This window comes from Patagioenas fasciata, chromosome 10 (genome assembly GCF_037038585.1).
Source record: "Patagioenas fasciata isolate bPatFas1 chromosome 10, bPatFas1.hap1, whole genome shotgun sequence".
Lineage (NCBI taxonomy): Eukaryota > Metazoa > Chordata > Aves > Columbiformes > Columbidae > Patagioenas > Patagioenas fasciata.
The window spans coordinates 579,785-593,493 of NC_092529.1; the positions used below are offsets into that span (position 1 = coordinate 579,785).

At 44.9% G+C, this 13,709-nt stretch overlaps 2 protein-coding genes across 2 annotated transcripts; both read left to right on the forward strand.

The window, feature by feature from the left end:
- Positions 1–29: 29 nt before the first annotated feature.
- On the forward strand, positions 30–5,542 carry SEC13 (SEC13 homolog, nuclear pore and COPII coat complex component). The gene is made up of 9 exons (XM_065845909.2): positions 30–182; positions 504–548; positions 962–1,077; positions 1,522–1,673; positions 2,331–2,464; positions 3,166–3,299; positions 3,785–3,905; positions 4,135–4,281; positions 4,696–5,542. The coding sequence occupies exons 1-9, from the start codon at positions 180–182 to the stop codon at positions 4,804–4,806; spliced, it is 963 nt and encodes a 320-aa protein (XP_065701981.1). The 5' UTR covers positions 30–179; the 3' UTR covers positions 4,807–5,542.
- A 2,251-nt stretch (positions 5,543–7,793) lies between these two features.
- Positions 7,794–10,313, forward strand: GHRL (ghrelin and obestatin prepropeptide). Its single transcript, XM_065845568.2, has 4 exons — positions 7,794–7,996; positions 8,493–8,606; positions 9,073–9,181; positions 10,018–10,313. Exons 1-4 carry the CDS (start codon positions 7,889–7,891, stop codon positions 10,035–10,037), a joined length of 351 nt encoding a protein of 116 aa, XP_065701640.1. The 5' UTR covers positions 7,794–7,888; the 3' UTR covers positions 10,038–10,313.
- Positions 10,314–13,709: the final 3,396 nt, after the last annotated feature.

The following is a 13,709-nucleotide window of genomic DNA, read 5'->3' on the forward strand; positions in this document are numbered from 1 at the left end:
AGCGCGGGCAGCGCACCCGGGAACCCGCCCCGCCCCGGAACCTCGGCGCGGCGGAACCCGGGAGCGGGCGGGGAGCGGCGCAGCGGGGCCGTTTGTGTGCCGGACCGCCGTGCCACGTCTGAGCAGCGCGGCCGCAGGGCAGCCCAGGCCGCCCGGAGCTCCGCGGGGCCGCCGCCGCCATGGTAGGCCCGGGGCGGGGGGCGAAGGGCGGGCTGGCCGGCCCGGCCCGGCCCGGCTCGGCTCGGCTCGGTGGGGCGGCCGCTGGACGGGCTGCGGGCTGCCCTGCTCCGCTCAGCCGCGGGGAGCGGTGGCGCGGGCGGGACCGGCGGGGTCCCCGGTGCCCGGGTCGAGCGCAGCCGCGTTCGGCCGCCGGGCCGGTGAGCTCCCGGGCCCTGGGGGCGCCGCGCCGGGGGTCCCGCGGCCGTGCCGGAGCGGGGGCTGTGCCAGGGGCAGCGCAGCGCCCGGGAGTGCCCGCACTGGTTCTTGTTTCTCCTCCCCCGCAGGTCTCGGTAATTAACACCGTGGACACGTCTCACGAGGACATGATCGTAAGTGTGCGGGGCTGCTGCCCCGGCCCCGCCGGTCTGCGGGCGAAGGGCACCGGGCACGGAGCTGGGTACAGGGGTGCACAGGGGATGCTGGGTGGGGAACGCGGCCCGAAATTCTGATGGCGCTGGTTTGTACTGTGTGGACAGGAAAACCGAGCTACTGGGGGAATGGGAAATGATTTAAAGCTCTAATTTTTATGCCTATGCTTGTTTTTATGAAACAACATGTATGCGTACACTGAATGGTTCAGAGCTTCAGCAGAGGGGTTGTTTAAGAACTGTCCTTTTTAGCCTGTCCTGCTGGGACTCGGTTATCTGTTCACAATTCCTACACCTACTGCTAAAACATAGTGGGGTTGGTTAGCAGAGCGGAGCTGGCAGGTGCTGACAGCAGCTTTTCTGTCGCCTTGCAGCACGATGCGCAGATGGATTACTACGGCACGCGGCTCGCGACCTGCTCTTCGGACAGATCCGTGAAAATCTTTGATGTTCGGAATGGAGGGCAAATCCTCATCGCGGACCTGAGAGGGTAGAGTGTCGTAAACGGAAGATTTTAATCTGTGGAAATCTTTGTTGTCTTTGTCGTTTAGGCCTTTGGTAATGTAAGACGTACAGTAAATTCCTCCGAGGCAGTCAGCGCTATGGCTGGTTGTTGCTGAACAGTTCTGTGAGCTGGGAGGGGGCACAGAGAGCCCATTAGAGATAACACAGGGACTTCTTCATTCCTTAAATACTTGACTCCTACAATTTTCAAGAAGTAAACTTACAATCTTAACTGGTAGCATAAGGTTAAGTATTTGGTATTGTTTTCAATGGCAGTGGTTTTGTGTGCTGTTTTTCGCCTTGGTGTCACTCCGTTCTTCGCATCGCTGCATTAATCGCTTACAGAGCACTGTTTGACAGTAAGGGTGCGAAACGGCCGCAGCTGGGACGGGCTTCTCTCAGCTTTTCCGAATCACACTGTTTCTTGCAGGCACGAAGGTCCCGTGTGGCAGGTTGCCTGGGCTCACCCTATGTATGGAAATATCTTGGCTTCCTGTTCCTACGACAGGAAGGTTATTATCTGGAAGGAAGAAAATGGCACTTGGGAGAAGACATATGAGTACACAGGGCACGATTCCTCGGGTATGTGGGGTCTGGAGCTGGAAAGTGAAACTGCGATATGAGAGGATTCATTAATGTTGGAATAAATCGATTGGTGTTAAAGAAGAAAGCGTCTGTCAAACAGACAGATGATTTAATGGAGAGACACTAAGTCTATTCAGCATAAAGAGAACATTTACTAACATTGTATTGCAGGCTAACCTGTCCTGATTCACAGGATGTTTGCGTAGGAGATGTTTTACAAATAAATCAGCTTTCAAATAAACAAGATGGTAGGGTACTGAATTCTTGAGGAAAGTATTGTATGTGTCCGCTACAGGAAGAGAAGTCTTCAGCTTTGTTTTGTTACTAATCTAGACCTTAAATGTTACATCTGCCATTCAGCTTTTGTTCGAGCGTTGGTAATGCTCTCCACTGTTGCAAGGGATAGTCACTGTTTTTAATCTCTCATTAAAGGTGTTCTTTTGCTGTTTCTTTCTAAAAGGTTGCCAAAAATAAAGGCAGTTTTCAGTCACTGAGTAAAAGCTGACTAGCTTTGAAATTCAGGAATGCTGAGACTCTTATTCTTAGCTTTCAAAGCTGCTCGCTTTTAGTGACTACTCCACTAATACCAGTCAGCGATTTGGTTACTCGGTTTGGCAGTCCCTGTTGTAATCCGGCCTGTCTGTCCCTGCACAGTGAACTCTGTCTGCTGGGCCCCACACGACTACGGGTTGATCCTGGCCTGCGGGAGCTCTGACGGGGCCATTTCCTTACTGAGCTACACGGGCGACGGGCAGTGGGAACTCAAGAAGATCAGCAACGCACATACGGTACGTCTGTTCCTTGGGGCGTGCAGAGCTCCTGGAGCTACATGTAAGCACCGACTTGGTGCTGCAAAGAACTTGTAGACTGGATAAATATGGAAATGCAAAGAAATTATGTGAAATGTTTTCCAGAATTGAGAATAACTTGGGTTTAATTAATCCAGAGTGGGAAGGTGTACCTTAAGACACAGAGGTTATTAAACAGCACTGATAATATTTGTGAAACATTCTTGTTAAACACAGTGCTGGAAGTTATCTGGTAGGAAATGGCTTTGGTACTAAGAACACCTGTACAAACTGACTGAATAAACTGAAGCTGGAAAAACTGCACCACTCATGTTTTCCAAAATCGTGGGGGTCTTTGCTTAAGCAGAACTTGATAAGCTAATGGCAGTGGCTCTCTGTAAAAGGAGATTGGTCTCTGGACCCACAGGTTCCTTCTACTCCTGAATCTCAGCAACTGCCTATGTCTTTTCAGTCCATACCTCTGTCTCCACTGTTTACACAGCCGAGATGATATTTGCCCATAAAACAGTTACTTAGCTACCTCAGGCTTTCTAGTAAGTGCCCTGTTGAGACTAGACTGTATCTGGATTTCTTATTCATCTGATACTTATCCAGCATTGTGCAAGTTTCCTAAGATGGGTTTATTATAATATTTATTTAAAGAAAGCATCTTTTAATAATGATATTTTTTCATGAAATAGATTGGCTGTAATGCAGTTAGCTGGGCTCCTGCGGTTGTACCAGGAAGCCTTATAGAACAACCATCTGGACAAAAACCAAACTACATCAAAAGATTTGCATCTGGTGGCTGTGACAACCTTGTCAAGATCTGGAAGTAAGTGCTCTGCTGCCAGACTTCAGAACTTACAAAACCTGATACCTTTATAGTCTTGGAATTTCCTTGTTGTATCTCAGGTAATATTTTCAGTATCTCTGTACTTTTATCTTCAAATTATCATTTTAGAGAAGTGCTTTAAAAATGGAAACGACTTAGTGATGCACAATCTCTCATGGTTATAGCAATTTGTGTCAGCCCTGCTTCATCTTCTCTTGGAAAGCGCTTTCTAATTGTCTTTGATTGCCACTGTCACTTCCACAATAGCAGATTTCTGGTTTTCCTATGCTGCTTTCTGTGCCCTTGAAGGGATTTTGTCAGTTGAAGCCATAGAGCTTTTTGGAGAAGATGGGGAACACTTGTGCTGTGTATTACCTGGATCAGCCAGGACTCTGAAAGCGATGAAAACAAAGCCTTCCAGAACAGGAGGTGAGAAACGTGGCGGCTGCTGCTGCCACCCTGCTGAGCCATACACGTGTTTTCAGGGAAGAAGATGGGCAGTGGAAGGAAGAGCAGAAGCTGGAGGCTCATAGCGACTGGGTCCGTGATGTAGCCTGGGCTCCATCCATAGGCTTGCCAACCAGCACCATTGCGAGCTGCTCACAGGTGAGGCCTCTGTCAGAGAGACATCTTTTGTGTGTCGTTTTGTACGCCTGTCTTGCTTTTAGCTATAGTAAGAGCACAGGCTCTTTGCTGTGTTGAGCGACAGCCTGTGCAGATACACCCAGGGTTCATGCCGGAGCGATGATTTGAAGCGCAGCTCTAAGTGCAGTCAAGGTTGCTGTTTCTGTGCTGTGACTGGGGTCCAACCAGCTCAGTCTCCTTGCTTTTGTAGGATGGCAGAGTGTTTATCTGGACATGTGATGATGCCTCTGGAAATTCATGGTCACCAAAGCTGCTGCACAAGTTCAATGATGTTGTCTGGCATGTGAGTTGGTCCATTACTGCAAATATCCTTGCAGTGTCTGGAGGAGACAACAAGGTGAGTACTTTGGCTTGGCTTTTCTCCTGCATGCCGTTTCTATGCTATTGGCACTTCTGGTTAAGACTGTTGTAGATGCCCCTTTGTTGCAATGGTGAATTATTTTTCTCTTTTGACTATCAAGAGGGGAGGAAGACCCTAACCTTTGGCAGACTTCTTGCACTGCATTCTCATTGCTTGCTGGAGATGAGAAATGCAGGCTTAACTTTATTTTGTAGGTACTAAATGCAGAATTCACGTACTCTCACCACTGGATAATTATTCAGTATACAGCAACAAATAACTTGATACTTAAAACAACTCCGCAACACCTGTAACTGTAGACTATCACCAAACTAGAGATGTGATGGTTGCAAGGAAATGGGAAACTGAGATTGTATTGAGGCTGAAATGTCTTCCTGGTCTGTTTTTGAGGTCACGCTATGGAAGGAATCGGTCGATGGACTGTGGGCATGTATCAGCGACGTCAACAAGGGCCAGGGAGGAATGTCTGCCGTGACAGAGGGGCAGCAGAACGAGCAGTGACGCGTGTTCCGCCGGCAACAAGTGATCACGATCCCCAATTTGCAATGTGTCTTGAACCGGACGAGAACTGATTTTATCTAAACTGGACATGAACATGGGAAACAATTATCTGATTTTATGAGCACTCAGTTGCTAGAAGGCTACAATATGTTGATAATCAGCCTTAACTGACATTCCCTTAAAGTTAAGGTAAAAGAACATAGCAAAGTACTGTGCCTTATACTACTCCTTGATGCTGTAGGAATTGTACCCTGCTTTTCTGGTTTAGGGATCAAATTTAATTGGATTATGCTGTGGTCAGACTTCAAGTACGTGAGTAGGAACAGGAGCTGTCAGAGTGGCGAGGTGTGAACGCCTTTGTGCCAGGGCCAAATAGTCTGTCCTGCCAAAGACCAGAACATTGTTTCATGTGAGGGGAAGGGCTGGTGGAGCTTTTGGCATCATGCAACAACGTGCTAGCGAGCCCTTCTGGTAGTAGTGAAGTGGTGCTTAGATCTTCCTTGAAAATAATGCTTTTGGATGTATGAAAGCCTGTGCTTTCCTGAAGATGAAAAGGAGTAGTGAAATGCATATGTCTTTTGCTTTACAATAATCTCAGACTTGGTTATTAAACCAACATCAATAAATCGAACCATAATTTGAAGATTTTTTTTTATTAGCCGCACTTCTGTACTGCACCTCAGGTTTTGGGTTTTTTTTGTCAAGATACCAACAGAATAAAGTCTTATTGGTTAAAGCCTGCTGTACTGTATTTGTCACGGCTGTCTACAGTCTGCCTTCAGTCAAGCCCTCGGCATGTCCTCTCACCCCTGGTGTTAGCTTTGCAGTAGCTGGGAAGGTCTTAGTCCCCTAGAGAATATATAGTGCAAGAAAGAATAAAGTTTTGCCTTTAGCTGAATTTATGTGCCACTGCACTCCAGGCAGCATCTTGGGCTCAACCAGTCAGTGTTTCGTATGCCTTCAGCTAGAAGTGGAAGCACCTTCCCCTCCTACAGGGGGGAAAATACTGAACTCAAAGGTCATATTTTTCCCTTATTCTTCAGCTGTACTGAAGCAACACAAGTGAACAATTGAGAGCCTTCCCCCCTCTCCAAGGCAGTGGTTCCTAGGCACGGCATAGTCAAGATAACATACTCGCTTTTCTAGAAAAAACAAACCTCATTTTATGATAGTTATCTATACTAGCCAAATAATATCCCAGTTGCTCTCACAGAAACATACACAATTATCTTTCTGTATACCATCAGGAGTATGAAATGTTCCTGTTCTTGTGTAAACGTGCTATAGCCTTACAAAACAAACAAACACACACTCATCTAGAAATTAGCACATTCGAGCAGTTCCATTTCAAATCATCCGGCAAAGCACTCTTCTGTTTCACGCTGGTTTCCATTTCCACAGAGAGCATACTCATAATTGCCAGGGTGAGCAGTTACTTCACTCCCAGACCACCTTGCTCTTTCTCCAGGTACCTGCTGGGCCCAGAGGGGCTGGCTGGGGACCATAAACACCTGAACTCCAGCACATCAGCTCCAATAAAAAGGCTTAAAAAAATGAAACCTCATTCTTTGTTAGCTTTGACCACAACTCATTCTAAGGAGAAAGGGCACTAACTCCATAAGTATACCCCAGTTTTTGCCAGCGGGGTTTTGGCTTCCACAACTTGCCACATTAAAAGTCATCATCCCATTTCATGAGTTTCAATACTTAAGAATTCAAACCTACTGTGCAGCAAGGCCCAGTCCAGCCTGTTATCCCTTCGTACTTAACATGACGTGTATTCAAATAGTTTCAAGTAATGATCAAAGTATGCCAAACAATTATGATCAATAAAAAAATTATATAAGAGTTACACAGTTTATTCACTGCAAGCATAAACATTAGGTGAAAGTTTTTCAGTCACTCTTGAGAATGAGCTTCATGGGTTTGGGTCTCTAGTTGCCTCCTCATGCTTGGGGTCAGGACTGGGGAAAAGACAGAAGAAGAATATACTCGAAGTAAGTGTCACACTGAAGAAATCGCTGCTCAGTGTGATGAACACTGACACGGTCCCTCCTGTGCCCACACTGCACTGTTGTTTTCACCATCCAGCCCAAGGAGAATAAACGTTTGTGTTTTGTGATGACCGAAAAGAGTTTCCACATATGAAATTTTTCTTCATGGGATTTTTCTAGAGCCTCAGCCATTGCTACTCACCCTTACCGACCCTTTAAAAAACATTACTACTCTGTTAGTAATGGAAGCAAAGCTTCCTAGGTATCAATTTCAGTTTCGGTCTTCCAGCAAAAGACAACAAAATCTGCTAAACCCAAACCTGTGAGAGAATATATTCAGGAAGCAATGCACTTGAAAGCAACAATGAGAAACACAGCTCAGGAACACGGCTCAGCTTCTCCATTGCTGTTACACCACCTCAGGTAGCAAAATGGGTTTAGGGCTTTTCCTCTTTGAAAAATACATGTTAAGCTATTAAGTAATTTTTAAAAGGAACAATGTTAATGCCACAGGAAAAAAGGAAACTCACTTCATTCCCTAAACAATTTCATTACACATTTTGAAAAGTGCAGCAATAGATCTATGCACTGTTGTCACTTTTTTGTTCTTTTTTTTTATCTTACAAGCAGGCCAAGTTTCCGAGGAATTTTAAATACGTATCAGATTGCGTTTCCAGGAATATTGTAGCACAGAGCAAATATTCCACTCGCTATATAAAGTGCTGCAGAAAGCAGCTGTGTGGTGAGGCCGGGAAACCAACCAGGTAACGTTTCCGAGCAGCTTCAGCTTATGCCAGTTTTCCTGTGCGATTCCTCTTCTCTAACCTGTCTGTTCCAGTCACTGTATCTTAGTTATAGAGGAAAACACTAAGCAATAGTCTCTTTTGGACAGGATATTTTTACCCTTAGCATATAAAAATTATGTTTGCTTTATAGATATAGATCCATCTTTAGAAATAATTCCATGCCATTCAAGTCAGGAGAAATATTTTCACTGGATCTGGATTCAATTAAATACAGAGGTTGTAAAGTATGTTTGATTTCGCCCTGTGTTTCCAGGTTCGACACCCTGCCTCGGGAAGACAACCATGTTTCTCAGAAGTGCTCTGCTGGGAATTCTTCTTTCCAGCATCCTCTGGACAGAAACTACTCTGGCTGGCTCCAGCTTTTTAAGCCCTGAATATAAAAAGCTACAGGTAGAGAGATTCAGAAGAACGCTTTCTCAAGATTATTCTCTTCTATAAGGCCTTGAAACCAACATTCTTTACAGCATTCAGAGGAGCTTTTAGAAGATACATTTTCTGAAAGAGGAGGGACTTATTCCAGAGAACTTCTTTAACAAACCATTAGCACGAGAATATGTATCTAATCTCATTCACAAAGAATTAATAATCTGAAAACAACAACAGAAGAATGATTGAAGAGAAAGCATTCATTTAAATAATTTGTTGGCATCTTCTTTGGAAATCAACTGTAAAGTGCTGCTTCTTCAACAAACCCTTAAACCAAATACCTATTGAAGTGAATGCAGCAACAGTAGTATGATTGCTATAGACCTACATATACATACAAATTGTGTGATGCCTTCAGCTAATTTGCTGCATCTGTGTTAATTATAGGTTCTAATTTTCCCACTGCAGACTAGTTTGATTACGGAAAGAATATATATGTATTATTTTGCTTGCTTTCTAGCAACAAAATGACCCCAAAAAATCCTCCGCACAACTACATCGTCGAGGCACAGAAGGCTTTTGGGATCCAGATGAAGCAGAGGCAGAAGATGACAGAAACAGTATTGAAATTAAGGTTTGTATTTATTCTTCTTGCTTACAAGTTTAAGGGGTGGGCCTGGGTAACACAATTGCAGTCACAGGCGGCAGTACAAATTACAACTACAATAATATTGAACTTGAAACACAAATAAGAAAGGGCACATGAGAACTGCCAGCACTGATGGTATGAAGTGATGTAAAGTGAGCTGCGGTGATCCAGATCACGATCTCCTATTTAGGATTCACTTACATTTCAGAAGTAACATATAATAATGTGGGATTTTGTCAAGTTTTCTTTCCTCCAGTTCATTGTGCAGTTTGGTCTGCAGTAACTGTCCATTGTGTTTCTGAGATTTTGATTACATCTCAGCACTTGTAAGTGAATAGATGGAGTAATTTTTTATACCTCTTGCTTATCATCATTCGCATAAATAAAATGAACTTGCAGTGTCCTTGTCCAGAACTTGGCTGTTAAACTCAGTCTTTTAATGTTTTTATAGTTTAATGTTCCCTTTGAAATCGGCCTCAGGATGACAGAAGAGGAGTATCAAGAATACAGACAAGTGCTGGAGAAGATGCTAGGGGACACGCTTGGAGTGAGTGCTCAAGGTACTGCCCACCAACTCATAACCGCAGAGCTTTTACAAACAAACCCCACGAAAACACCAACAAACCACACACACACAAATCAAACCCAACCACCAAGCAAAAACAAACCAAACAACTTGTGTCATCTGATTTGTCATGCAAGACATGCAGAGCAGCATTTCAGGAGTGACTGGGATTAAGGTACCACCAAGAGAACCATTAACGTGCCTGATGCTCAGAAACTGCTAGCTGAACCCTGAAGAATCCCATTAAAATATATTAGGCAGAAGGGGAAGGCTTCCTTTCCTTAACCTACCAATCTTTTCCACCCCCTGCCCTCAAATCCCAGCATTTTCTTGTTTTCTCAGCTAAGACCTCACCGATTTTCATGGTAAAAAGTATTAAAAGCGTGATTGTACCTAAGGCAGCTCTAGCAGCGGCACTGCCAGCTAAAGTTGCAATGACCAGCTCCCAGCACGAGCCGTCTTGTTCTCCCTGCCCAGCCTGCCATACTCTGCCCACACTCACCTGTGTTAAGCTGAGCTTTAGGAATCTCCTGGTGGAATGTCTATGTCAGTCTTATACCTGCATTACACATTCCCACTACTCACTGCTTCATTCTTCCACTTTCCCCCTGCTTTTCAGGCTCCTAGGACTTCCCAAAGCTCCTCTCTCCCTTCTCTGAATTCCTTCTGAAGGGCTGCTCCTGTGGCCACCGCACAAATACAACAGTCACAAGCCACCTTATCTTCTGCCTTTGGCTGAGCACTTGTAGGACTTTCAGACAGATTACCAAACCAAGATTTTCAGAAAAATATTAAGACTCTCAAAATAATCTTTATCTTTTCCCTTTTTAGCAACTCAGATGAAAAACTGAGGCAAGATGGAAGACAACACAGCACTAGATGGCCTGATTTGGTTTAAATTTAACTTTAAAATGAAATTACTGATTTCACAACTCTGAAGAAGAAAGAACTGTGTGAACCGAAGCAGTTTGCCATGACAGACTTTGGGCCGGATTATCTTTTAAGGAAAAATACAAGACATAGAGCCAAAAGTAATAAAGGGCAAGGTTTAATCGCAGGCTGACACGTAGGCTTATTTTCTTCTCTGTTTTCCTTAGCAAATATAGTGATTATTCTAAAGGACATGATTGAAGGCCATATTAATCCTTTCTAAAAACTGGTGGAAACCTCTTACACATCTATAATAGAGAATAAAGCTTATGCTGAAACTGCAATTACCTGTGGGGTTGTTTTTTGTTTAATTTATAAACCAGTGTGTTCCAACGCAGTACATGTTCTTTTCTGTGTGCCAGCCCATGTGGACATCTGAACATTTTCTAGAATTTCCTCCTGAAAACATTCTATAAAATATTCTTTAACAGACGAATGTGATACATGTAGATACAACTGGATTTTTGTTAGATCTGTTCTCTTCTCCTGTCACAGAATTAATCACCTAAATGAAGTGATCCCTTTTGATGCCACTTGCACCATCCTGTGCTATCCTCCATCAAAAGGCAAATGAGAATTAGAAGTGAAGGAGGAAACAGATTAAAAAGGAGCAAACAATTCTTAGAAGACTAGTCCAGGGTAAGGATGTGGTCATGTACTTTTTGAAACCTGCGGAAGTGTTATGAAAAGTCAGAAAGAGCACTGAAGTCGCATTTATTAGACTGATCTCTAATCATCACTTCCATAACAGATCTACTGCTTGTGTTATTTTTAATGTTTTCCACGCATATTCCACAGAAGCAGACAGACAATAAACTGCCCAGCAGTACAGGAGAAATCTGTCAGACAGAGATACTGCATAAACCTTTTCTTAAAACGAGCAGCACTGTCGTTAGGATTAGTGCCTCGAGAACTGTGACAGAGCTGGGCAGGATCCAGCCTGTTCACTGAGAAGGAAGAATACAGCAAAGCTGCTCTACAGAGCAAAACCAAGGCACAGGCTGCCACGCTGTGTTGCTTATTCGGCTTAGTGAGCAAAACATTAAAGGTTGTCTTCAAACAAACAAACAAAACTACAACACAAAAATGCCCAACAACGTTTCTTGGTCATCTAGAGAAAAAACCTGGGACCTATAAATGTGTGAACTATTTTCTCCCTTGCAAATCTGACATAAGCCTCAAGAGGGGAGTATAACCCAACAGTGCACATCTCTGAAACAGTACAGATAATTTGAAACTGGCATTCTTGTTATCTTATTTCTGAGCAACGACATTGAAGTAAAACACATTTAACAGAAGCTGGGTATTCACTACGGCTGGTTGTCCTAACCCAAATACTGCATATAACCAATGCCAAGGAACTGAGTGAGCCACGGCGCAAGAAATTATTTAACAACAACAAAATGCAAGTCAAAAGCTAAAGTAAAAGCTTTTTTTCTTCTTCTGCTAACTCAGCTCCAGTTTCTATTCACTCGGTACTCATGTTTTCAGTAAGTCAAGCATTTCATTGCACTCATCTTTCTCCTCAGATTTCAGCAACCAAAAGGAATGGATTCTTGCAGAATTAAAAAGCAAAACACCCTACACCAATATTCCTGCATGCACTGGTAACAGTCTGACAAAGCACTCACACAACCTGGGGCCATCCACGCAGTTACAGACTTGATTGTGACTTTAAACATTATTTGGATAGGAGGGTAGCAGAGGAGGAGGAAAGGGAAGAGCGCGCTTCTATGTTAGTCCCAAGTCACCCGCCATGACCTCCCTAACCAGAAGCTATTTTGGAATCGGGCGCCATTTCAGTATTAAGTGCCCACAGTTAAGATTTTTTTTTCATGCTTCAGCTGAAAATACTTATTTCTTTGTGGTTTGTTCTTACTAATAATTTGAGATAACCCATTAGGAAAGGGTAAATGGAGCCACCATGGGACCCACCTTCAGCTTTAATCAAACTCCCTAAATTGAAGGGGATGCAGTATTACTTCTGTTTTCCAAAACTCTTAAGAAAAGTAGAAGTTGTATTCTTCCACGAAGCTGAGATGACTATTCGATTGTGAACATGAAATAAGGTGGCTAATTAAGCTATAATCAACCCAGTTCCTATGAAAAAAAGTAACATAATAAAGAAACAGCAATCAAGAGTCCCTCAAAATAAGCAGCTAGGATTTTATAATGACTAAGTGTTTAATTCTTTATAGATTAAGGAAGTAAAAAATATCCAGTCACTTCAACTGTAATAGTTCCCCAATCTAAAGAATAGCCTAATGCTTTTCTTTTCCTGTAGTGATACATCACTAGACTGGGCTTTACAAAGCCAGGAAACTCCTAAAGTAAGAAAGGGACTAAAGAGATTTCATCTTCTTCATTTGAAATTTTGCAAAAAGATTCTAATGATTAAGATATCCAAGATATTTCAACACATCCATTCAATGAAGACATACTCACCACCCCCTTTGTTTTTTTTCAGTTCATCCACAAATGCAGACTTTAGGGAGGCTCTTCAGCGCCCACACTTCGACAGGCCACAGGAGCCTTCAGAGGCGCTCAGACAACCAGAAAGCCGCAGGGTCCTTCGTCTTCTGTCTGTGTGAACACACTTGCAAGTGTCGGCCTTGTTCAAGTCCCGAAGGACACAGGCGCTTCCTGAGGTGCAGCCTGGCTGACCAGACTGCCCTCCACACTGCGGACATCAGCCTGCACCCGGCCTGCTGCACACACCCGGCCTGCTGCAGATGGACAGACACTGTGCCTAGCCTGCTTCAGATGGACAGACATCTCTCATGGTGCAGACGGACAAACGCCTCTCCTGCTGCAGACAGCTCCTCAGGCCCTGTCCCTACTGACCTTCCCGACATGCTGAAGTGCCCTAAGGTTCATCACAACAGGTCACTGCTGCTTTATTTTCTTCTTCCTGTTATCTCCAACCTCTTGATCTCTCAAACCGCACTTATTTTCTGTTCTTCGCATGATATTTCCCTCATCACACTCAATTCATTTCAGCCCTCCGCCCCTCACGCCACCGCGCACCCTCCAGCGACAGCCCCGCCCCGAAGGCGGGACATCGGGGCCAGCCCTGGCGCCGATTGGGGGGCTCCCAGCCGCCGTTGGCACCGATTGGCTGTGCCGGGCAGGCCGGTAAGGGCGGGAAGGACGAGCGGTCCCGCCGTTCGGTTCCCTCAGCCCCGCCACGGCGCCCCCGCCGAGCCCAGCGCGTTGCACCGAGGCCGCTCTCAGGTAAAGGGCCAGCGGTAGCAGAACGGGCAGAAATCCGCTGTCGGGGGCTGTGGGACGGGGGGCGCCGACGGGCTCTGGGCTCGGCCCCGCCGGCTCTGGGCTGTGAGGGCGCAGCTTCCAGCCCCTGCCCTGAGGAGGGAAGTGTGGAGAAGGTGCTTGAGGAGTGAACTGGGGCATCCTGTGGGCTTTTGTACCAGCGATTTTCTCAGCAGGGCAAGCTTAATTAATTAGAGGACCTAACGAGAGAAAAAGATATTTGTATCAGCTGGGAATGCTGCCAAAGGCACCTGGATTGTATTGTATGAATTACCGCAGGTGAAAGACCTAAGTTTGGGCAAGGGTGTCACGCAGAATAGCGC

Coding starts and splice junctions, on each gene's coding strand:
- SEC13 (XM_065845909.2), top strand. Junction 549..961: donor CGTCTCACGAGGACATGATC/GTAAGTGTGCGG, acceptor GTCGCCTTGCAG/CACGATGCGCAGATGGATTA. Junction 2,465..3,165: donor AGATCAGCAACGCACATACG/GTACGTCTGTTC, acceptor TTCATGAAATAG/ATTGGCTGTAATGCAGTTAG.
- GHRL (XM_065845568.2), top strand. CDS start 7,889: ATGTTTCTCAGAAGTGCTCTGCTGGGAATTCTTCTTTCCAGCATCCTC. Junction 7,997..8,492: donor CTGAATATAAAAAGCTACAG/GTAGAGAGATTC, acceptor CTTGCTTTCTAG/CAACAAAATGACCCCAAAAA. Junction 8,607..9,072: donor GAAACAGTATTGAAATTAAG/GTTTGTATTTAT, acceptor ATGTTTTTATAG/TTTAATGTTCCCTTTGAAAT.